At 43.1% G+C, this 25,254-nt stretch overlaps 1 protein-coding gene across 2 annotated transcripts in view; it reads right to left on the bottom strand.

Moving 5' to 3' along the window:
• Nucleotides 1-872: 872 nt before the first annotated feature.
• The window catches only part of ano2b (anoctamin 2b), a 34,305-nt gene continuing 9,923 nt past the window's right edge, over nt 873-25,254 (bottom strand). For both annotated transcript variants that reach the window (XM_056749071.1, XM_056749070.1), the window contains 11 exons: nt 18,662-18,736; nt 18,330-18,531; nt 17,502-17,613; nt 17,279-17,336; nt 17,070-17,170; nt 8,661-8,806; nt 5,828-5,980; nt 5,671-5,723; nt 4,773-4,954; nt 2,493-2,598; nt 873-2,265 (listed from right to left, as the gene is read on the bottom strand). In XM_056749071.1, coding sequence (XP_056605049.1) covers nt 1,897-2,265; nt 2,493-2,598; nt 4,773-4,954; nt 5,671-5,723; nt 5,828-5,980; nt 8,661-8,806; nt 17,070-17,170; nt 17,279-17,336; nt 17,502-17,613; nt 18,330-18,531; nt 18,662-18,736 — 1,557 coding nt within the window. In that variant the 3' untranslated portion in view covers nt 873-1,896. The remainder of the gene's footprint in view (nt 2,266-2,492; nt 2,599-4,772; nt 4,955-5,670; nt 5,724-5,827; nt 5,981-8,660; nt 8,807-17,069; nt 17,171-17,278; nt 17,337-17,501; nt 17,614-18,329; nt 18,532-18,661; nt 18,737-25,254) is intronic.

A 25,254-nucleotide genomic window follows, 5' to 3' on the forward strand; every position in this document is an offset into this window, starting at 1 on the left:
GCGATTGCACAAGAGGCTACGGTGTTGTTTAAGGTTATTTTGAATGGAATGTTGAACCTTACACAACTGTTTTTTTTATTAGAGCAATTTTAGCAGAATTGTCTCAATGACAATGCACCACTTTGATTCTTGCTTTTACAGATCATGTTATAAATCATGTTTCAGTGGATGTCAATGGTAATGGATATTAAAAGTCTGCACAGGCAATGAAAACCTTTGTTCTTGTCATGTTGTATATCACCAGAGTGGGTGGCATACTGGCAAACCATTTGTGTACTTAAGTTATAGAGTCAAAGAGGAGTCAAAAGGGGTAACAAAATACTTCTTCACTTTACAGACACGGGGTAAAGTGAAACTCTAGATGGGCAGAGGTCATGGATTTATCCCACTTAACTTTTGACCACATAAAGGCTTAAGCACCCTAGACATTTTTTTTACTTCTCAGTGGTTGCTGGGGAGTATTTTAAGCATCAACCATGGTTTGAATTTTTTTAAAACAAAAACAAATGAGACTTTGATTGTGGAAATCCATAAAGAGTATGGTGGTGTAAAATAAATGTAAATTATAGAGGTAAAAATCTGGATTTGGGTAAATTGGATGAGAAATGTTCATATTGAGATCTTCAAGAATTTGACTTTTGATCGCAGACTTGACAAATGTGAGCTCAGTTTGTGACATTGTTATGATCTTTTTAATAAAGACATTATAGTCTCTTTGTAAGCACGCGTGCCAATCATCAGGGCAATACCTTCAGATCCGCCTCATTGTAACACACAATATCATCAGCTGCTAGAAGTCAGGAACACAAATGAACTGACCCCAGGGGACTCATCTCACAATGCCTTAAGGGCAGGAAAGAAAATCTACTTGTGCATAATTGGGATTAAATATTTATTCTCCTCGCATGTGCATTAAATCCTATGAGGCATAGAGAATGACTTGATGACCAGATGTTGGCACACAACATACATCCCTGTTCTCTCCCACGCAGGTGACGGCAAATTCATAAGAGGATGGCACAAAAAGACCAGCTATTTATGATAAATACATGTGATCAACTGTGGCCTATAGAAGAAGGCATGACATAAATGTATTCATTGACAAATGTTAGTTTAATTTAATATTGCCTTATTTGTGCTTGTACATTGGATTTCATTTCATGTGTTACATTAAGAGGCGTCATCGCAACATCACATTTTCGCCACACGTTTGATTTCACAGAATGCGTTGTAGTACCATGTAGCTCGCACTTCAAGTGCTTTTCGCACCTTAACTTACTAACACGTATCATAGTTGTTATTAAACCAAGGACGGTCATATTAACAGAAACAAATACAGCCTACAGTGACGCTGTTTCCTGAGAAAACGAAAGATTATTATTTGCTGTTATACGCTACATCTTATGGACAATGTGCAAAGCAGTTTGGATTTGGACAGCATGTACATATTATGCAACGTCTGGGTGTCCAGCGAATGTGTCCAGCAGTCGACAAAAACCCTCAAACAGGAAAAAACAAAATCATTCCCAGTGTTTCCCAAGGACCAGCACCCGTCCGTGATCCGGAGCTTATCAAACGCGTATGCGTCTAGAATGATAGCAAGCGGTCCTATTGAAGCTCGGCTCTGTGGCAACGTTTGTGTGTCAGAAGACCCTGAAAACCCTAGAAACATCTGAAGGAAAAAAACATACAAGGTGCCTATGGACAAACATTCAAACAAGTTTGGTCACCAAAAGTAGACAAACCCCTGATGCTCTGTGAAAAACCAGAAGAGAGAGGACATTATATTCCCAAAACTCAGAGCTTCAAAAGTCCCTCCCACCAGAAATCTACCGAATCCGGCTTTCAGGTATTCTAAAAGATGCCCCGCCGTCAAATCCGCTCAACGGACTGCGCTCACACAGCCGTGTGATGGGTGATGTCACTGCGGGGTGACATGGACATCTGGCGAGTAAACTGGCTGAAGCTCGCCGCTCTGGGACGGCTTCGAGGAGCTGTGGAGGCTGGAGCATGGGCAGGCGGGACCGGTCTGGTCTGGGTTTGTTGGAGAGGCAGAGAGGTTTGATCTGAGATCTGCAGCTCCTCCTGCTGTTCTTGGGTCAGGTCTTTGGAGAACAGGCTCTGGATGAGCTGAAGCTTCTCCTTTTCCTCATTTAGAAAAACGTCCACCAGGAGAGTCTTCTCTTTTTTCAGCTGTTCGCTGATGTTCTTGGGTACGTCCGGGATCACCCAGGCCACCAGCATGCTCATAGCTATCACGAGATTCTGTAGTGGGAAAACACATTAAACACAGATGTATATAAAGATGAAAATGGGTGAGGCAGAGAAAAAGATACACATCAGAGGCCATGAAGCACTCGGGGTGTGAAGAAAGCATCTGTTTCCATTCTGTCAATGTAAGATATGATATACCCCAAACTCGGTTTTAGGCACCGGCACCATTCCAGTGTTTTCCATACAGATAACATATGAGTGTTTTGAGATTTTTATACCTGGAACAATATGACAAAGCACAACCGAGCCGCTAGAACGGACCAGTACTGTTTGGAGAACTGATACGGCTCAGATGACCAGGGTGGTTCTCTGTAATCTTTGTACCTAAGACGAACACAAAGAACAAGACTCTAAACATCCCGAGTCATTCAACTATTATCTCCAGTGAGGACCGTTTGCTGTCTGGCAATTAAAATAAACAGAATTCAAAACACATGGTCATGAAATAAGTCCACAGGTCTACAAAGGGCTAAACAAACAGAATTACTGAAACAGATATGTTAAAATGCAGTACATATTTTCTAGTTTGTTTTTGACTGTTAAATGTTTTCCTGTTTGGGAAGAGACATCATAAAGTATTTGTAATGTATTTCTCATACATCAACCTTAAATAATGCATTTGATAACATGGGTTAACAATTAAATATAGGCCTTGTATTTAATAACAAAAGAAAATCATAACTTTTTTAATATTTCCTATAATATTTTCATTTTTTTACGTGCATTTTTCATGACAGTTACATGTACAACTTATATGTTTAAAAATGAGTCAAGGAAGTTAATATCAACTCAGATTATTAAATGCAGTTAAAGTATTGTTAGTTCATGTTACATTTAATTCAAGTCATTATAAATTTCAAAGACCTGTTTCGCTTGAAAAGTGTGGACAATATTTAGACATCTTGATATTTATTTGTACAGGGTAAGACTGAGTTGGCTTTAATTTAAGTTTTGATTCCCTCTATTGAATTATGAAAAGTAAACATTGCGTTTTTCTAATAAAGCACTTAGGTCTTTGATTTCATGGCCATGTAGAGTAATCCACTTGGAATGTGCAAGTATAGTTTTGATTTTCCTTAGACAGCACGATATCTTCATCTGAAGACGTGATCGCTTGGGTGAAGTCCTTGTTTGGTTAGAACGGTACAGAGAGAGCAAATATGGTGCAGTTAAACATGGGATTCATTTGTTTTCACAACCCTATTATAGAACACAAGCTTGTTAGCCCTCTCTCTCTTACCGTCTATCTATCTTTCTTCCTTTCAAACAGACAGAAGGTCATAGAAGCCCAGACATCAGATTGCCACTCGCCTCTGTGGTCAGACAAATTTATGTCCACCTACACATGACTGCAATCTCTCTCTCAACTGCCTGTACCAAAAAATCAGCCAGACAGTGATAACACGGTCGTCTTGACAAGCGTTTGATCTGTGTTATGAAGGCCGACCAAGATAATGAAAGTGGTGGCGAGATCTTGCACTTCAGGGTGATAGAGACTCATCCAGATGCATGTGACTTGCTCTCATTCCCACTATAGCCGCCTACGGTGATTTGGATCTGCATTTACATGCTGTTTGCTTTTGCGAGAAGATTAACAATAGATAATTTGTTCCAGAGAAACGATAGTGTTCACCGCCAGCACGAGCGATTGCATGGCTTCAATAGAAAACACAGTTATTTTTTGTGTTGGTTTACAAAAACAAGAGCCACACACAATCTGTGTAGTTTGTCACAATGTCTCCGTATTGTAAAGGGAAATTTGCAGTATTCTGCTGAATGAATTAAAATCTTGTAAAACATATTTCTAGTCTTAAGAAGACAAAACTTAAAAATGTAAAAAAAACAGGCATGTGACTTTGTGAACAATGGCCGATAGAATTCCACAGAAGCTGAACTGTTTACGCACCTATGTTAAACTCACAAATGATTTACCGTAGAAAAAGGAGTGTTTATCTTTTGTCCTAATGCTAATAATTTAGTTTTATCTCAGTGAGTGAGAAAGAATTATTTGAGATATCATTCAAGAGGAGCACATGAGGTGATAGCTGATGTTTCCTGAGGCTGTAAACTTTGCTTTTCTACACAGAGCCACAGCAATATGAACAGACAATGCATTACTAATTGTTTATTCAAAATTGTATTTCATTTTACTTTGCTTACAGAACTAAATCATTGATTATCTAAAATGATTCTGGCTGTCTGTTTTATAGAAGCTATTGTTTTAATGAAACTGTAGTGAGACACTATTGTCTTAATAGTAATAGAAAAACTTTATCTATAAACAATTCAATGAAACATGTAAACAATCCAAACAGGCATTTCATAAAACTGGTTTTTATAAGCATTGTTTATTATTAAAAACTGTTTAAACTTTGTGGTTAAAATTAATTTTAACGCTTCTATGAATCATTCTGGAAAACCAAAATGCCCAGTAATAATTATATTAATGGGTCCGTGTGCAATTTACAATTATGTCCAGGATCTATATGGAGACCTACCTGCACAATGTGATGTCTTTGTTGAGACCGGAGACAGAAGGTACAGTTCCAGCTTTAAAGTTGCTAACATTAAAGTAAGAGAGGGTGTGATTGATAAAGCCATGCATGGTGCCCGTCTCGCTGTACATGTACTGGTAGACCAGTCGGGGAATAAAATCTGACGTGAAGGCGATGACAAAGGCCTGAAATAAAGATTAAATATCGATTTATATAACGCCTTCTATCAGCGATTTAGACGCACATCTCTATTTTAGAAACTGGTATTAACTATAACAATACCGAGACCACTGAGGAGGATCCCAAAAATTTTAAAGTGTACCATTGATGCCGAGTGACATTGATTCAATCAGATGTAAAATTTTAAAGGTATGATATTTTACGAATGCTTAACTTATTAAGAAAAACACAGCTGTAGTTGATCAGATGTTGAGCTGAAAAGTAAATGTGTCCTCCTTAATGAAAGGACGTTAAAGGACCTCTGTCGGGAGTGCCGTAGGGCTTACTCAAAAATGAACAACATCACATCTGTTGAAGAAAACCTACTCAAGTATTATACTTAAACATACATTAAGTGAGCCAAGCACGAAGCGAATCTGCAGAGGACTTCTTAAATCTGACAAAACATGTTTGTACTCAGTAAGAAAGATATCTACCATCGATTGAAACAAAATCAGTTGGACATATGTGATTGTGGCGTGATTTCTCCAGTGGTTAATCTGAACACAGGCTATATCACATTTATCAACATTCATTCCAAATCAGAAGACTCCCAGTCAACACCCAACACTTATGGATAGAAAAACAAAACCTCTGTAATACTGACACACCTGTCACTCTTTACAATGACTCTTAATAATAAACTTTCCATAGAGGATTAATGATTAATGTGGAAACTCACATTGATGATGACCGAGAACTTTCCCAAACCACTCAAGATGTTGTACCAGATACCTGCGACAAAAAAACATTTTCATTGATTTGTTACATTACATAATCTTAAAAACTGTATATGTGAAGTATTGTTAAAGTAAACATCATTAGTTGAAAAATGTTACCGATATCTTTGGCTCTGATTGAATCCGGTCTGCGAAGTTCCGTGACAAACTTCTTGGCATCGAGACGGATCTCGATAACGTTGTTTAAGAGAGCAAAAAGTGGTGCCAGTGGAAAGGAAGCCACGAAGAGCGACACGAAACCAAACTGAATGACTAGAGAGCAAAAATACATAAATTGGGATTATTTTCACATTTGTATGGCAACCTTCCTGATTCACATTTTTGAAAAGACCGTATACGAGAGCGGGAAATGTGAATTGGAGAAATCAAAGCATCTGTTGAAATGGAGGTCCTGCCGTTCTCACAAAGACCATTGGCTCTGTTAACTCAAACAAACAGAACACAAATATTGACTTTACATTTGATAATGAATAAACAATATCCATTTGTTCTCACAAAGATTAAGTAACTTCTCTGTGACCAAAATCATCATGACAATGGGAAAACCACGAACACCTAGATGTAATGATTGTGTTAGACTTTCTAGGAACACACTCTGCGTTTTATTACCAATAAAGCGTGTCAAGCAGAAAGCTGATTACTTGTCAATCAAAGACACATGGAACACTATCCTTGTGGGAAACAGCATTTCCTTCTTTGGCTTGATTGACACATGACTTCTTTCTTTGCACCAAACCAACAATGACTTAGAGATCAGGCTGGAGGGAATTTCAGAAAAACCTCTAACACTGGGACTGACGGACATCTAGAGTTCTAGAGTTACTAAAGTGTTTTTAAAGCATTGTATGACGTTTAAAAAAAAACCTACGACTGTTGTACTTGGCAGTGGATCAAAACATCCACAAATTCTCTAGAAAGACTAAGGTAAACGCTCTCACAGATAGTTCCCCAAAAGACAATTATGTAATTTACTGGCACTCCAGGAACTAAAGTGTAAACAGAAGTACCACATCAAAGCTCCTCAATCTGAACTCATGATAGCAAACCTTCTCACATACAATAGATCATAAACAAACATAAAAGTTTCCTGGCAGAAAATATTGTGTACGATCTGTTATACAAAATTACACCAAATAACGTATTGAACCCATTTAAAGCAAAGAACTGTTTTAAATTTAACACAGATGCAAAGGTTAAATTGTCAATCTCAATATAAAACAAATGTTATGCCATTTCAGATGTATTTTAACGGAGTCATCAGATGAAAATCCAAATGTTTCTGCGTTAGTTGCTATAATCGGGTCACCAGTGCATCTCGCAACCCAGAAAACGTGAAAAACAAGATCCCAGTAAGTTTGTTTTGATGAGCCTTTCCCTGCAAACCTGTTAGAAATCGAGGCATTCAGACGTAAAAGCTGGATCTTATGATAATATTACCGCCCCTGAACATGCAATGTAGTCGCTGCAAATAGTCCTAACCCCGGAAGAAACAGTAGTGGATTTTTATTATTTTTAGAGGAAATCCCTCAGAAACCATAAGTAAAAACCTGCTTATTTGCACGAATCACTTCAAGCCAGCGTGCTTTATCAACCTGGGACAGCTACAAGCAGGATTAGCTTCAAAGTTGTTCATCAAAAGGGGATCGAGACCAACTGAACGAGACAAAGCTGCCGATATAAGTAATATTTATTACTAAGGATAACGTTAGCATATGATAGTGAAGGGAGCTAAGTCAGTCTCTGCCTAAACAGAACATTCAAAGCCAGTGTTAAACTTACTCTATATTCATGTTATTTGGCAATTGGGAACTTGGAGTTTAGCTGTATGTATGTTAATACATTATGTGTGTTAATATGTTTGGCTGCGGCAAGCTGTTTGTTTTCCCAATGAACAGGGGCGAACATTGCGGTTAGTTTCATTTTAAACGTCTCAAATCATTTGTCCTTAGGCTGAAAAATCTGTGACAGCATACTAGTTTATGCTCTCACGTTGTGTGTGTAACTTTATAACTTGTCAATGACAAGCGCTAAAATCCACATAATTTCGCTGAGATCTGAAGGTGCGTATTCCGTGGATTTTAGGCAAGCATACATGCACAACGTGAGCGCATTAGAATGCACTGTTTGCTGTGAGAGATTTTTTAGTCTCCGGACGAATGATTTGAGACGTCTAAAATGAAATTAACCGCAGAGGAGTTCAGGAAACATAATTTAGCTAAACCGTTGCCATGGCAGTAGTACACGTGTGTTGTGTTGAAATGACAGATGTAAGGGGGGTGGGGTGCGCTATAACTCATAATCATTTAAAGATACATGCACCAAAACGGGTAGCTATGAGCATAGCTGTTTTTGAAGAGGCAGAAGGGGTGATTTTTAAGAAAAATATGTTCCAGAAATTTCATGAAGACCCTAGTAAATCATACAAACTTGTTGAAAGTGCACATACAATAAGTCCTTTTTTTTAATACAATTTATTTGAGTTTACTTTCTCAAACAGTTTATGTTTTGTAAATGTTGGATGAATTATAGCGATTTCATTTTGCAATGTTTTTTCACATGTTTAACTCTGCCGTTTGCCCGTTCACCTTCACGTCAAAGAAACATAAACACACAGTCAGTTTGTATCGCTGCATGGCACATGGAAGTGATCCGAAGCCCCTTTCCGGACTTTAAACACAGCTGGAATACAAATCCAGAACGTATTGATTTCATTCATAAATTCATTCATTCAAGATCCAAAATCTTTGTGGCTTTCATACGAATTCCAGTGTCTTTTGTTAAAACGAGAAAACTAGGGTGTGAATACTTGAAATCTAGAAACCTACTTCCTCCTGCAACCAATCTTGTGGTCCTGCTTAAGGGCACAAGTTCAGTCAACCAGATGTTTTCTCACAGCACATCTACTTTCACCATTTTACAGAGAGTCACTCACTCATCTCCATGTATTCGGGTGTGAGACCTTCAAATGGCTCCAGGTCGTAGTCCAGGTGCCACTGTTGACGGCGACTCGGCTGCTCCACGACCTCCTTGGGGCCCCGTTCCTTGTCCTTCAGTGTGCGACAAAGCTTCTTCAGTTTTCTAAGTGAAAGGAGAAGAAGAGCGAGACAGGGTGTAAACAAGACAAATCTGTGGTTCAAACTTCATGTTGTGACAAAAATGGCTCAGATTTGATTACGTTTGTGAATTGTTTTTCTATCATCACAATAAGACCTTTAATGAAAAACACTTGCTCATCTGGGTCTGAGTATTGGTTTAATTAAAATACCTTTGTGTGGTTTAGTTCAATGATGTGAAACCGCATGTGAATTTGAAATGGCAAGAATTTGGCCCACATGTACAGACATACAAACACAAGACATCTCTGTCATTATTTTTCAAACATGTTCACTTGCTTTGTTGTTATATTTCTCTAACTCTAAGAGAAACAACAGAGACGTGAAGCTCTCTTTTCCAGCTTGGTTTTAAGGAAGGGTGAAATAATAATTCATTTAATTTCAACATTCATATGCTGCTAATTTTTTATATTAGTCAAGCCATACAGTTCTTCATCAAACCTGTTAAAATATCTAGATTCCATCACAATGGAAGAAACACTATACATGTTTACTAACCCAAGTGAAGATCACAGGACCTGCATCTGGAGGTGGTCCCCATAAATAACTCACATTTAAAGACAAACTCTCATTACAGAGTCTGGGATTTCAAAGAAACACAAAAGGTTGCTTACACAAACAGCCAACCCTCTAGGTTTACAGAATTAGGAAATTAAGACCCAAGTTGTAAAATCCAACAGCTTTGTGTAATTTTGTATTTCACCGCAGAAGCATCGCCAGCAGACATGCCATTTATTTTTGCTAATGCTTGGCAAGATTTCACGAGCACATCATAGAGTCTAACCTAATTTAACCTGCACTTTTATTATGTCTTTGAAACAGGATGGAATGTTGGATCAGCTTCAGGTTCATGTCTTCATGTTTAAAGTCTCAAAAATGTGACACATTGGCAGCTCAATTTAGTTTTCTGTGACAGCAGATGAATCGCCTAGAAATGCTCTCAATAAAACCTCCGAATGTATTATTTAGTTTGCAAATCAACTGCCTTTTTTAGCACATAACTTTTTAATGCACACCTTTGTATCGTATGTGCTCGTCTCCAATCGTGATAAAGCTGTCTGCATTTACTGCATCTGCACGCAGATGCTGCAGATGGACAACAACTGTACAATGACAACTGAACTTGCAGTATTCACATGCATACTGTATTTATAGAAAGGGTTGCACGGTACAGCAATGGGAAATTACATTAGATGTATGTCAGGTCTCGGTGTAGAATGATATCAAGTCCTCCTATCCCTTCTGACCTCTATCATGATAAATCATGAGCAGTCGTACTTCAACTTCTAATGTTATGTATGTCATGTAATGATTTAATAAATTATATTATTTTTAAGATCCTCAATGAAAAACATCTTACCATTCGCTCTGCTCACAAATATTATACATTCAGCATTTACTGACCCCTTGCAGAGGGTGATGTGCTTGGTTCCCTTTCTGTCGGTCTCTCGACGTTGTGTCGAGAACGACAGATGGGGTTCGCCCTTGAGAACCAATCAACTCTGACTACTATAGAAAAGGCCAATGAAATTTGGCGAATGCAATTTGCATGCCGGGCTCCGCCCCCGGAAATCCGGTATAAAAGGAGGCCGGCGTGCAGCATTCACTTACCTTTTGTTCTTCAGAGCCATCGCTCATGAGTACAACTCAGGATTCAATCCTCTACAACTACACGCTGGTGCTACGACGTGTTACAGCGGATCGTCCCTTCCTGCAGCGACCTTCCCCTGGGCGTCTCGGCGGTTCCGGAGGTGTTAGAGATTTTTTCTAAAAGTCCTTTTCAGGACTGACTGAGCATTCTCCAGCGCGGCATGTCCCGCTGTTCTCTTGGGTGCGGCACCCTCATCGAGGAGGGGGATGGACACGATCGCTGCATTAGGTGTCTGGGCGTCCAGCACACTGAAGCAGCGTTCGTTGACACATCTGCCTGCACTGCGGGCAGATTGTCATTCAGAAGTTGCGGTCACGGGTGGCTGTCTTCCTACGGGAACCAGCCACCATTTCGTCTGCTACCCGGGCTGTGACATCTGTGGCTACGGCCCCGATGACCACCCACGTTAGCAGCGTTAGTGATACGGGGAACTCTGCGAACGTAAACCCGCCAGCCAAGTGCTCACGGGCCGATCGCACCCCGATTCGCTCTTCTGAACGTTCCCCAACCGGCGGTGGCATACCGTCCGGATCCTCACGCACACACTCGGAAACGATGTGTGACGTAGATGAGATGTCGCTCGCAGCATCGGAGGGAGACTGGCATCCGACTCTGCCGAATCCAAACTCCACCCCCAGCGGTCGAGTTCAGGAGGAAGCAGAAGTGATGTCATCCGTGCTAACCCGGGGATACGTGGTTCCCGAGGTCGGTGCGCGGTGCAAACCGCGCCCACCCCGGGTGCCATGTTTTTCCCGGAGGTGCATGAGGAGCTGTGTAAAACTTGGAACGCTCCACTCACGGACCGTTCCAGTGAAACCAGCTCCGGCTCCCTTACTTCCCTCGATGGTGAGGCAGCCAAGGACTGCGTCGAGATCCCCCGGGTGGAACGTCCGCCTGCGGTGCACCTGTGCCGCGGACGGCTACCACCTGGGGGGGGATCGACCACTCCTACCGTCCAAAGCACGTAAGACTTCGGCATCACTGGTGTCGAAGGCTTGCGATGTTGCGGGCCAGGCTGCCTCCTCTCTCTATGCCTTGGCCATCCTGCAGGTCCGCCAGGCCAGGGCGTTGAGAGGGCTCCACGAGGGTAAGGCCGACCCGGGTATAATGCAGGATCTCCGTGCCACCGCTGACAGCGCTCTACGGGCGACTAAGGCGGCGGCACGGGCCCTGGGTCGGACGATGTCCACGGTAGTGGTCCAGGAGAGACACCCCCGGCTATACCTTGTGCAGAAGAGTGACAGCAAGGAAGTCCGCTTTCTTGATGCACTCATCTCGCAGGGTGGGTTGTTGGTAACACCGTCGAGGACTGCGCTCAGCAGTTTTTTGACGGCGAAGCAGACAGTGGCAATTAACCACATTTTTTTTCACGCCGCGACTCGGCCGCCTACAGGCCTCCGAGATCTCACGTGACGTCTGCTTCCCTGCAACCCAGGACCCTTTCGACATCGGCTCCGGTTCCTGTGCCCCCACAGGCGGCACCCCGGAAGCAGAGGTCGAGGGGGAAACCTCCACCCCGTCAGCAACCTCCTCGCGAGAAGGGACACTGACGGGAAGACCCCAGGGAGAACAACATCGGGCCCGAACCTTCACAGCCACGGCTCTGATCGGTCGGTACGGGACGACTCCTGCCTCGTCACCAAAGCCGGGCCCTTGTTAGGGCTTGGCGCCCACTTACTCACTGAGTTTTCTGTTCTCCCCGGGTTTACTTGCAGCCGATCGCACACTCCACTGGACTGTGCTCGGCGAACCGACCTCACACCCTGGCGAGGCGTGAGGTCGTACACATACGACAGCCGTCACCACTCTCAAACCGACAGTGCGTGCCGTTGTCCCGCCAGGCAGGTAAGCAGGCGGAGCAAAAACCTTCCCTCCGGGGACTCCCCGCGACATGGTTAGCTCCGCCAGCCGACGAACCACCCCCCGTGGGAATGATGAAGCAGACCGTCCCCTTGGTCACCCTGTCACAGTCCCTGGGAGCTCGAGAGCTGCCCACACTGTCTCGCTGGCTAATGAGGGCGGTCCGTCTTGGTTACTCGATCCAGTTCGCCAGAGACTCACCCAAGTTTCGGGGCATCATCTCTCCCTCTGTCAGAGGCAGGGACGCCTCCGTACTTCGGGTAGAGGTCACCACCCTTCTGGCAAAACAGGCATCGAGTTCGTCCCTCAAAACCAAGATGTTCAGTGGGTCACCACCCGCACTTCATCGTTCCCAAGAAAGACGGCGGGTTGCTCCCAAAGGCTGCGTACCCTGAACAGAGCACCTTCACAAGCTGCCATTCAGGGTGCTCACACAGAGGCGCGTCCTGACATCTATGAGGTGTCAGGATTGGTTCGTGGCAATCGACCTGAAGGACGCTTACTTTCATGTCTCGATCCTCCTCGACACCGGCCGTTCCCACGGTTCGCGTGCGAGAGGCGGGCATATCAGTACAGAGTCCTCCCTTTCGGTCTGTCCCTGACCGCCCTTTCTCCCTGAGAGGAAGGCGAGCGGGTACTAAACTATCTCAGCGACTGGCCTATCTTGGCACACTCGCGAGATCTGTTATGTACACAAAGGGACCTGGTGCTCCGGCACCTAGGTCGATTGGGACTCCAGGTCAACCAAGAGAGGGGCAAGCTCTCCCCAGTGCAGAGCATCCTCTTTCTCGGTATGGAACTCAGCTCTGTCACCATGTCGGCACACCTGTCCGCAGTTGTGCCCAACCAGTGTTGAACTGTCTGAAATGAACATTTTAGGCAGACAGCGGTCCCCCTGAAACAATTCAGAGGCTCCTGGGACACATGGCGTCCTCGCGGGTTAATACCCCTCGAGTTGATGCACATGACACCGCTCCAACATTGGTTTCAGAGTCGAGTTCCGAGGAGAGCGTGGCACACCGGCAGCAGGCGCATGGTGATGCCGCCCTGCTGCCGACGCACCATAACCCCTAGTCTTTATGACTTTTTCGACGGACTCAGGTCCCTCTGAGCAGGTTATGAGGCAGGTCGTGGTGACGACTGAAGTCTCCCTGCAGGGGTGCGGTGTAGTGTGCAACGGGCACGCAGGTGGGGTGTTGGACGAACCCCCGCCTGCGCTGGCATATCAATTGCCAAGAGTTGTGGGCTATGCTACTTGCACTGAGCAGGCTACGGCCTCTCGTGCGAGACATGCACGTGCTGTTCCGAGGACAGCACTATAGCTGTAGCGAATACAGATCGTCAGGGTGGCGTTCGCACACAGCAGCTAAACACAACTTGCTCGACGCCTCCTCCGGTGGAGTCAACAGGTGACTCGTTCCCTGCAGGCCACACACCCCGGGCAAACTGAACTAGACAGCCGACGTGCTTTCTCGCCAGTTTATGCCTCGTGGAGAGTGGCGACTCCACCCCCGTGCAGTCCAGCTCATTTGGAGGCTGTTCGGGTAGGCCCAGGTAAAACCTGTTCACCTCCCGTAACACCACCATTTGCCCGCTTGATAGTCCCTGCCCTCGGCACGGATATCCTTGCGCACAGCTGGCCGCGGGATGGGCGGAAGCACACCTTCCCCCCCCAGGAGCCTTCTTGTACAGACTCTGTGCAAGGTCAGGGAGCAGGAGCACCAAGTGTTATTGGTTACACCACACCGGTCTAACCGCACTTGGCCTCAGAGCCGATGCTCTGGACAGCGACTCCCCCTGAACCATTCCCCTGACAGAGGACCTGCTCTCTCAGGGGAAGGACACGTTCTGGCATCCCAGATCAGACCTCTGGAACACCCATGTCTGGTCTCTAGACGGGACGAGAAGATCCTAAGATGGCTACTCCCCCTATACGGCTGAGACCATCACCCAGGCTAGGGCCCCATCTACTAGGCGGTTACACGCCTCTAGACGGTGCCTCTTCTCGTCCTGGTGTCTTTCTCAACGATAAAGACCCACTGAGGTGCTTGATCAGGATTGTGTTCCCCTCCTCACGAGACTGGAGACTAACATCTCCCTTCCACACTGAAAGTGTATGTAGTCGCTATTGCCACTCATCACGACTCAGTCGGTGGAAAGTTTCTAGGGCAACACGACCTGGTCACCAGGTTCCTAAGCAGCGAGAGGGCGGAATCCGCCTCATCTCCGCTCCATACCCTCTTGGGACCCTAAGTGGTCCTGGGGAGCCTCAGGGCCCCCCAAAGAGCCCCTCGGAGGTTCCGATCTTCCTCATAGAGTAAGACGGCCCTCCTGACGGCGCTCACTTCCTTCAAGAGGGTAGGGGACCACCGAGCATCCTCCGTGTCCCTGGATTGCCTTAAACTCGGCCCTGGAAACTCTCACGTTATCTTGAGACCCAGGCCCGGATGCGTGCCCAAGAAGTTCCCACTACTCCCTCCGGGGCCAAGTGGTGAACTTGCAGGCGCTCCCCATAGGGGAGGAAGACCCAACCCGATTAGTGTTGTGTCCAGTACGTACTGGACCGCACGCAGAGCTCTGAAGCTCTGACCAGCTCCGTGTCTGTTGGAGGACAGCAGAAGGGGAAGGCTGTCTCCAAACAGAGGCTGGCGCACTGGGTCGTGGACGCCGTTACGACGGCATTCCGATCTCAGAATCTCCCATGCCCATTGGCAGTGAGGGCTCACTCCACACGGAGTTTAGCCACCTCCTGGACACTGGCAGAAGCGCCTCTCTAGCAGACATCTGTAGAGCTGCGGGTTGGGCTATGCCCAAACACCTTCGCAAGGGTTAACAACCTTCGCGTAAACCCGGTGTCAGCCCACGTCCTGCGTGGCGACATGTAGGACTGGCATCCGGGGGGGCGTATGCCTGCGAAAGCACCTTTCCACCCTCTAACAGGTTGGGTCAGTGTGCTATTTACCTTTTCTTCTTACCCGAACACATCGCTAAGAAACTGGTACCTCACCAGCCTCCCTTCTTACCCAGACACTGGTTAAGAATAGGCATTCCATCCATCACCAAACAAGCACCCCCTGGGGGCTGGCTGGGCAGAGCAGCCTTCCCCCTTAGGCCGGGATACCATGTGAGCTATCACAGATAGCTCTAACCGGACCTAGTGCTACCGGACGTCTGTAACACCCCCTCCGTGGGCTGTTCCGTCTGATGTATCCTCATGAGAATGGTTCCCACTCCTGGTAACCCATGAGCTTCCCCAGGTGGGCCTCCACCTCGCGGTTAACTACTCAGTCCGCACGTTCCATGCGTTCTCCTCCAAGGACGAGACCATACCTATATCCACCATATTCCTCCCCACGGGTAGGAGGTGGCCTCTGTAGCGCTTCTCTGATTAAGAGTCGCGCTTACCCGGTGTAAACTGATCTGGACGGCCTCTCGCCTATAGAGAGCTAAGGCCCCGTCCGTGAAAGTTACCGGTCAGGGCTGTACCCATCTTTCTCCAAGAAAGCTCTGGAACCCCCCGACCACCACACTGGAAGGTTACAGTCTCACGAAAGCTTCGAGATGACACGCCCAGGCTTGTTACCGTCGCTTCGCTAGAGATTGTGACGCGATACAGCGTTGTGGCGTTTTCCATAGGCAACCCCATCTGTCGTTCTCGACACAACGTCGAGAGACCGACAGAAAGGGAACGTCTTGGTTACGTATGTAACCTCAGTTCCCTGATGGAGGGAACGAGACGTTGTGTCCCTTATGCCACGAACACGTATCGTATTCTGCTGCAGTTTGAGAGGTCTCAGGCTCTTCAGAACAAAGGTAAGTGAATGCTGCACGCCGGCCTCCTTTTATACCGGATTTCCGGGGGCGGAGCCCGGCATGCAAATTGCATTCGCCAAATTTCATTGGCCTTTTCTATAGTAGTCAGAGTTGATTGGTTCTCAAGGGCGAACCCCATCTGTCGTTCTCGACACAACGTCTCGTTCCCTCCATCAGGGAACTGAGGTTACATACGTAACCAAGACGTTTACTGCTGTCATAACATTTTGATTTTAGAAAGGCGCATGAAAAAAATGTGGGAATTAAGCCAAGGGGTTCCACTCTGAGCCATACCAAGAATAATACTTAAAGAATTCATGTTAATTAGATAATGTCTGATCAACTGGATCTACCACAGTTTTGACACACTTCTCAGAAACAAACTGGGCTTTCAATAGATGATGAACAGATTTGAGGAAACCGATTAACAATTTCCAGAGAATTGGACGTTGTTTTTAATTGTTTTGCATTCAGGAGTTAGAATCTGCACACCACATTACATAAGTTATACTTGTGTGCCTAATAAACCTATAATACCACACCCAGCCTTTCTTATAAAATGTAGGTTGATCTATTTCTGTTCATATGCAAGTACAGGCTGCAGCATTAACAACTCATCCTATTTTGCATATTATCCTCCTTAGTGACGTGATATTAAGCCTGTGGAAACTTGTGAAATTAGACAGGAATCTAGCCTCTATAAGACATGAGTTGTCTGTAGGCAGAGGCATGCCAAAACAGTGAAAGCAGTTATTTGACTCAAACTATAAACCTTTTTTAGCAGGGGACAATCTTGCCATGAGGAATCAAATGAATCTTTGGAATGTAAGAATTAGATGTAAGCATACAGCGTATTTTTGGATTAAGTGGTAGAGTGTGTTCGATGGGATACGCAGAAACTTACGGAATGCCAATTTCAAAGATGTTATTCTGAATAAGCTGCTTTCCCAACATGATGATGCTTAGCTGAATGCAAAGTTCGATGAGACACCCTCCAGGTGCACACTAAAAATAAAAAAAGTTGCTTTTACAGTTTTGTGCATGTAAAATCAATATCACAACTATTCACATATGTAGTCGAAACAATGATTTGGGATGCAAAGCCAAAGTCACCTCCTCCATCCGGTAGTCATTGAAGACATAAACATAGTCACCAGGTCGACCTGCAAACCTGTTAAATAAAGGAGTGAGTCCAAGGTTTAGATTGGTATCGTCATGTTTTGCTATTGTCTTTTGCTTCTTCTTTTTAGGTCAAATGTCTGAAGACAAAGCCTTAAGCAATGTGTTTTCAAAGATGAACGTGATATGTATTCAGAATCAGAATTTGTCCACCCACCTCCCTTTGAAGAAGGCCACGTAGAAGATGGGTGCATACGCATTCATGAACTTTAGAAGAAAAGCCTTCAGAATCAGACGTTCCTCAAAGTTGGTCTCAGTTTTCGGAATCTCTGAAGACACATGAATGAACAATCGTTTGGGGTTAAAACTGGCCACAATTTCAAATTCAACAACCTCCTTTAATGTTCTGGCATCCGGTGAATGGGCAATGGCTTGGACATATCTTTTTCAAAACGTTTCTTTTGATCACTTATGTTTGATTTGTTTGAAGGTTGCAAAAATACTGTTTGAGGAGGTCTTATCGATTGATAAAATTTGGGCTGAACATGGCTGGAATATAATTTTCTTATATTGGGTTTTGCCACGAAAATTTAGCAAAAACTTCACCATAAACCACATGAATGAAGCATTTTACTGACACAAACACAATTCATGTAAGGCTTCTTAAATCTGGGGGTTTGGAAGTAGGTTAAAGACCGCATGCAGTCAGACTTTACAAGTGAAACGTCTATGTCTTATTTAGGAGGTGACAACACATGCTTTCTTATTGGCTCTCTCATTTCCCTCCCTCTCTACATATCCACAGAGATGCTCATTTATTAAAACATCTTTTAAGATTTTTTTTGCTGATGGCTGACTCAAAAGCTGAGTATTCTCCAGTGTTCCAGGAGTGGCAGAGAGATAAACTTAATCAAAGATTCATGTTGTGCAGTGGGCGGAAAGGGGATGAAGGGACATGAGCAGGTGGTGTTAGGAAGCTGACCAAAAGAGGTGTCCTTTTTTCAGCATATCATGGCTGTTTATAAAGATACAACCAATATCTCACCCAGTTCCGTGAGCCAGGCAGCAACCATTCCATAGATCTCATCAAGGATGAGAATGACCACCAGATTTATGATGACGGCGGTGGCAGTGACGGTCACCCGCACGTTGGACTTGACCTCTGGGTCCGGGCTCATCGCCATGAGTGCGGAGATGGTGATGCGGTAAATTATCACGCTAAACACTGCAGAACAGGTCACTCCAAACTACAGAGATAGAAAGAGAGAGATGGGTGGAGGGGAAGTGAAAGACGCAAAAATAAAAGCACCTTGTGAGCCAATAATAAAACAAATTATAAACATAATAATTGCATCAAACCGGAAGTGCATTGCTCACCATGAAGAGAATAGATGAAATGTTGATTAAATACCCAGGCAGTCGATCTCTCCACGTTAGCTTCTCGTTTCCAGGCTGTAAAGACAAAAAGACTGAAATGAAGCAACAGAAGTGTGTAGTTCTTTAATGTTCTGCCTTGGTTTCAATGAGAACTATTCTGTTTTAACTTGTTTTGTCTCAATTACTCACAAACTAGCAGAGGGAAATATTCTTGTAAAAACATGACAACATCAGGGTCATTAACACCTGGCCGTCAGCCGGAGAGAGTACATTCCGTACATTCACGAAACAGATCATATCTTCAAAACATCCGGCCTGAGAACCTATTTAAGTGACCAAAACAACCTTACTTTGTCTTTTAGGTCTCTCTGCATCAATATCATGAAACAAGCCAAAAACAACAGCAGTAGCCGGTGATAAACATGTCCTGCCCTGGCAGAACTCAACCGCAGCAGTGGAGTTACAGTAAACCGCTCAGTTAACATTCACTGTGAAGTTTGGGACAGCTGACCAAAATATATTTTCCTCTAGGGCAGGGGTCTTCAACTACTTTTCTTTGCGGGCCAGGTTGCAAAAGAATAAATAGGATGCTGGCAAGTTTTTTACCATATCATCATTTCTTCTGTTATTTTGTATTTCTGTTGTGTTAATTATTGTATTTTGTTACTTTTATTTGTTGTTTGTTGCTGTATACTTTTAGGTCATGAATTAAAACATGCACACAAATTTTGCATCTAGTATTTGTCATTATATTTCATTAAAAGGGATTTTGTCTTTTTAATTGTATTTTACATTCCTTAATGTATTATATTACCCAAAAATACAATTGCTGTTAATTTTCTCAGCCCGGTCCCCCAGGAGCTATACTTCCAAGATGTGGGTGGCATTGCTTTTTCAAGAAGATTTATGAAGATGGTTGAACTAATGAAAGTCATAATGAAAGTCAATTAATAGTTAAAACCAATAAATAAAATAATAAATGCTAATAAATGCAGCACAAAAGCAATCCCTGCCCCTCTGCGTTTAAGTGGCGTCTCATAAAGCGAATCAACAGCTCTGTACAAGAAACTAAACACCATTATCATAGATATTATCGCATATTCAGGTGAATTCCTATTGCATCTTCGGGTGAATTCCAATCTGATTACTGTTCCCCACACACTTAGAAGGAAAGATCCTATGAAGTGCAAGTACTTGAGGGATATGAACAGCTTTTTTCGTAAATATAGCTGTTTAAATCATAAATAATGAATGCATTACTAAAAACAATATAGTTTTTCCCTTTTCTTAGCGTGCCCAAACCGACTGCCTGTGGCTGTGGATTGCCAATTATAACGTTGTAAATAACATTACGTTTCCTGGACAGACCGATGAAATCGCTTTAATAGACGTCAGCCGCGGGAATCACTTTTGTATTGAATGTAGCAGCTTTTTGGACTTTCAAAGCTGTGGCGCCTCAAGACACGCATTTCTTAAAGCACACCATTCTTAAATTCTCTCCACCTATTTGAAATGTTAAGGCGAGCCAGGTAAAGATGATTGGCGGGTCGCATGACCCTGCTGTAGGAAGATAGACAACATTACTGTAATGATCAATTCTGATGGGGGAATGGATTGAGGATAGTGAGAAAAACAGATAAAGGAAAAATTTTCTTAGGAAACATGTGTAAAATTGTCGCTTCACTAACTATGAAAAGCTCCTTTCTAGGGCAACATCCAAACCGAAAGCAAAACTGTAAAAAATAAATGATAGATTTGAAACATGATACTCCGATAAGCACAAAATTACATAACTTAAAACAAATGTTGAAATATTTGAAATATTTGAAATAAAATAAAGACAAATGCAATACTGCATTTAATATAACAGCCATTGACACCATGTAACTCATTAAGGTTTGAAACATCCGGCATATCTTACACTTTTTATACGATCTATAGGGTTTTACAAGTGCCCGGTAACACATGCCATGACTTCTGTAATTGCACTCATTATCCGACAGCACCATCTAGCAACAGCGTGTGTCTAAACCTTGGCCCTCAGGATTTTGGAAAGGCACAGAACCCATACTGTAACCACAAGATCTCATGGCTTTAGCGTCTGCAGAATAACGAATGTGGGTCACGCAATCGCGCCGCAAATCACGGTCGATAGGCTCCGCTCGCAAAGCCTCACCCCGTAATGAGTGCATTACGGTATGTGTTCCCCTCTTAAAAACCCAAACTGAGAACGGTTATACTGTGCAAATGGATTTATGTGACTGTAATGCTGGTGCACAAATGTCAAGAGAGGCCAAAAAGTCTTGCTTTGCTTGGCATAAATATGCTGTCAGGTAACACAAATAATGTTTCTAAGTAATATGCAAGTTCTGTGTTTGTGTTCAATGGAGTTGAGTATACAAAAGCAGTGAAGGAAGATGACAGCCTGAATTCTACTAAAATATTTGTGGGCGCAGATTCCACGCAATTCTTGTAATAAGTCATTTTAACAAAAGATGCCTGCCAACAAAAAGCAGATAAACAGCATTCATTATTTATGTAATCAGTCACATGACTTACAAAACAAAAGAGTCAAAAACATTACGTTAATAGAGGAGTGTAAAGCAATCCTTGCAAGACATTAAAAATAAGTCAACAAACATGAAAAGAGGTTGTATCTTTAACACGCTCCAATTTCATGTAAATAAATGAATCCACATCGCACCATAGCACTTTTGCTCTGACTTATGTTTCATGTAACCTGCTATTATCTCTTCAGTCAGAATACCACAGAAATTACAGTTTAAGTTTCACCGTTTTTCTAAAACTATCTCAAAGCTTGACACATAACAGCTCATGTGAGGTCGCATGTTTGCGTGATATTGGACTGAGGACAAGCAGCCTTGTCTTTAGGTTATACGGTTGATGTAGATCAACAGATTAACCCAACAGCTCGGTGACAGTAGAGACCTCGGTTTCCAAAGAAGCCAGGGCGTCTAACAGCTGTCAGATGAAGAATATGACTTTCTTAATCTCCATATCCTGACAGATTCAGCGATCAAAATACTGCACCAAAACCAATGCCGTTAGTGGTCTCGCTCCTGTATATGTTCACCACATTGTAATCAAAAAAATATCTCGATAGAATTCAGTTGGAGACAGATTTCAAACTTTGTAAGAAATTACACCTATGACAAGAATGCAAATGCTCTCAAGAGCTTCTCAAAGATCAAGCCAAAGTGATTAGTAATGTTCCCATCTGAAGCAAAAAATGTATTAATCTCATTTTAAAATATAAATGCATGACAACCACACATAAGCAAACTTCAGAATTTGGCTTTGCGATGGGACAACCTGTTTATTATAAAGAAACCTTCATATCGACCTCACAGTGCCGCATGGATATGTCCAGCGGTGAGCTTAGAAATATTAATGGTCTCATGTTTGTTAGCGAATGGTAGCCACAAGCTGTCAAACACAAACACTGACACACACAAGTTGGACACAAAACCCTCCCAACGGGCCTACGCTAAGCCCTTTGGGAAATTAGTGACAGGATCACCAGCATGGGGATTTCCTCCACGACCATATGTCGCCCTGCAGTGATGCCGTGCTCATATTGACGTCACAAATGCATCGTTCTCTCGGACCCTCTAACTGCCAAACAAAGACAACCGGAAGTGTGCCAGCGCCTACACTGTGATCACGCTGGCACATACAGTGGAGATTTTTACAGTATATTTGAAATACAAAATAGAAATGGTGAATATCTTTGGCTCATTAACTGATAAAAACAACTTTTGGGGTCGTTATGAGTAATGAAAGTCAGAGATCTATTAAAAGTGGCTTGATTTAAGATTGTCTTTTGGAAGTCCAGTACAGATGGGAATTAATTTGCTGTGAGCCCCCATTTGACAGATCTGAAATCCCTTTAAAGCACACTGTCATCTCTTCCCAGCCCAGCGCTGCCGTCCAAGACCACCAGATCGGGATTACATACAAAGAAATGTACATACACTCCACATCAGCATTGATCCTTCTAATAAATGACTTGCGCTGCTGCGCAGGAGTACAGACGGGTGTGGATTAAATATAAAACGGATGATATTTAAAAGACGAATGGCAAATTGAATTATGTAACATCGAGTATCAAAGGTCCCAGACATCCTGCACAGATCATGATATCATTTTAATGATCAGACACTAATAAAATAAAAAATGGCCTCCATCACCTTGTTAAACAATACAGAGAGCTTGGGAACCCTTTCTAACTTTTAATACAGATGGTTACATTAGGAGTACACAGAAATGTATATGAAACCAGTGCACCACCAGGGTATTTACTGTACGCTTCCTTAGTTTTTACTGATCTGGAAAATCCAGTGAAGACACATTCGACATGGTAATCTGATAGGTAATCTGAAATGCATACAATATGCATCTTTCTATTCAGGAAACATAAAAGAATACACACAGCTGCTGCTTATGTACCACAACATTCAGTAATTTCTGCCACTTTCGCTTAAAGTTTTTAATGATGTGCATCACATTTGTATTTAGCACACGAATGTTAGAATTTTATACATTTATGTAGGCAAATGTAAATCAATTTACAGTATCTGATAAATCCAAATGCATACCAGAGTTATGCAAAAGTACAAATGAACAACTCAGTCCCTCCGGTTAGAACAAATCCACACATTCATAAAAGCGAAAGAATAAAACTCTCCTGGCCGAAGATAATGTGGAATGTTCTCCTTCTTTGATACGAAAGGCAATAAAACATTAAGCAGTCTAAAGTGAGTCTTTTATTAACAGTCACGTCACTAATGTGTCCTTAAGATAGCTGGCAGGATGACATACTGTAGCTATGTGATAAGGATTTTAAGAGCTGTGATGAATCCATCCAGGCATATGAAGGATGGGGTTTGAGTGTCTCATGTCTCCATGGAGATGTGACTACTTCTGTTATAACCAGAGGTGTGGTGCTCAGCCAAGCATGGGAGAACAATTACACCCCATGCATACTGTATACTGTAAAATACACTCACTTGCATGGAGTCTAGCGCTCTCTGCTGGCCAGCCTGTTTCATATTTTGCAGACAGATGGGAATTCGTGAGGTAAAAGTTTTTTGTTCAAACTTCTGTTCACAGCAAACATTCAGTTTCCCACAGAAAGTTACAGCTAAAAAAACATCCCACTTTGAGTGTATAATAAATCAGCTCTTGTGTGAAGAAAAATAAGCAGACACATTCTTAAAACTCGGTGAAACTCAGCGACCCTGATACCTTTCAGCATCTCTTTTCTTTGTTCACACAAACACGTGGAGTTTTCCAGTGAGTGATGAGGTGCTTTTCACTAGACCTGCTACTCGAGTATTCATTGGTTTAGTCTGAGGGTTTCTTAAAAACGGGCAGTGAGACTTAGAGAGATTCTCATCAACTGGTGACTCGTCCTCATTTGGCTGACAGTGTTTACTCCGCAGGGTTGTTCATCCACTTAGGAACTGGCTTGTTTACAATCTGTGCCTGACCCAAACAACCAAACTTTCAAATATACAACATACCTATGTCCAAGCTGTTTTGAATAAAAATGTTAATATGCACAGCCTTGATTTAAGGTTTTGCCACATCTAGGTCAGGACTGACCGCGGGCAATCATATCTGGGACAGAGCGCTAAACATAAAAATGAGAAAGTGCCATAATGTAGGCGACGGATAGAAACCCGCCACTCTCTCAGACCAGGAATCATGTTTGAACTTGAGAGCTATAGACTTAAACTCCACACAAACAGATCACAAAGAATGATGCTAGTGTACCTGTTTACATGCCATGTCATACATCAACACTTCAATTACTCTCGGCTAATCTGACTAATTACACTTTATGTAAGACAAACCAGAGGCTGAACTCAATAACCAACATTTTCCAAACTAACCTCTACTCTGTTCAAACCTCTAGGGTTCACACTTCATTTGTGAGGAACAGATGAGAAACAAATAACAGGAACATCTAGAAACATCTATATTTTCAAAGCAAGTGTTTTTAAACTAAGTGACGAGCACTGTAGTTACTAACACAGGTTATCTTTAGATTGCCCTAGAGAGAAAGCAACAGGGCGGATCCAGGACACATTGAGGTTTAGAGTATGCAATCTATTAGCCCGACGTGCACTGTTCTACAACAGGATTAGGGCACTGAGAGATGACTGGTTTAGGTCATTACTACGGCCCCGGCATGACCAGCCCACACCGGCATCAATCCAAAGCACCTCTGACAGACACGTGGGCCATTTGCAAATTAAAGGAGGCTCAAATTCTCTGGCCAAATGTGTCTGTGAGAGAGAGAGAGAAAAAAAGAGAAAGAATGGGTAGTAACACATACTTGAAATGAGAAGCTTGTCGCCAATTGGGCTTGGCTCCAATTCCTTTCAATGTGTTCAATGTGCATGATCTTGACGTCAGGTTATTAAGCACAAAACAAATGCAATCTATGTATGTTTGACAAATAAATAAATTTAACAAAGGAACAAAGAAATGTTGGGTTACATCATCTTCCAACAGTGAGAATTCAATTCAACAACACCACTGAACAAACAGAGCAAATGACATCA

This window comes from Triplophysa dalaica, chromosome 5 (genome assembly GCF_015846415.1).
Source record: "Triplophysa dalaica isolate WHDGS20190420 chromosome 5, ASM1584641v1, whole genome shotgun sequence".
NCBI lineage: Eukaryota > Metazoa > Chordata > Actinopteri > Cypriniformes > Nemacheilidae > Triplophysa > Triplophysa dalaica.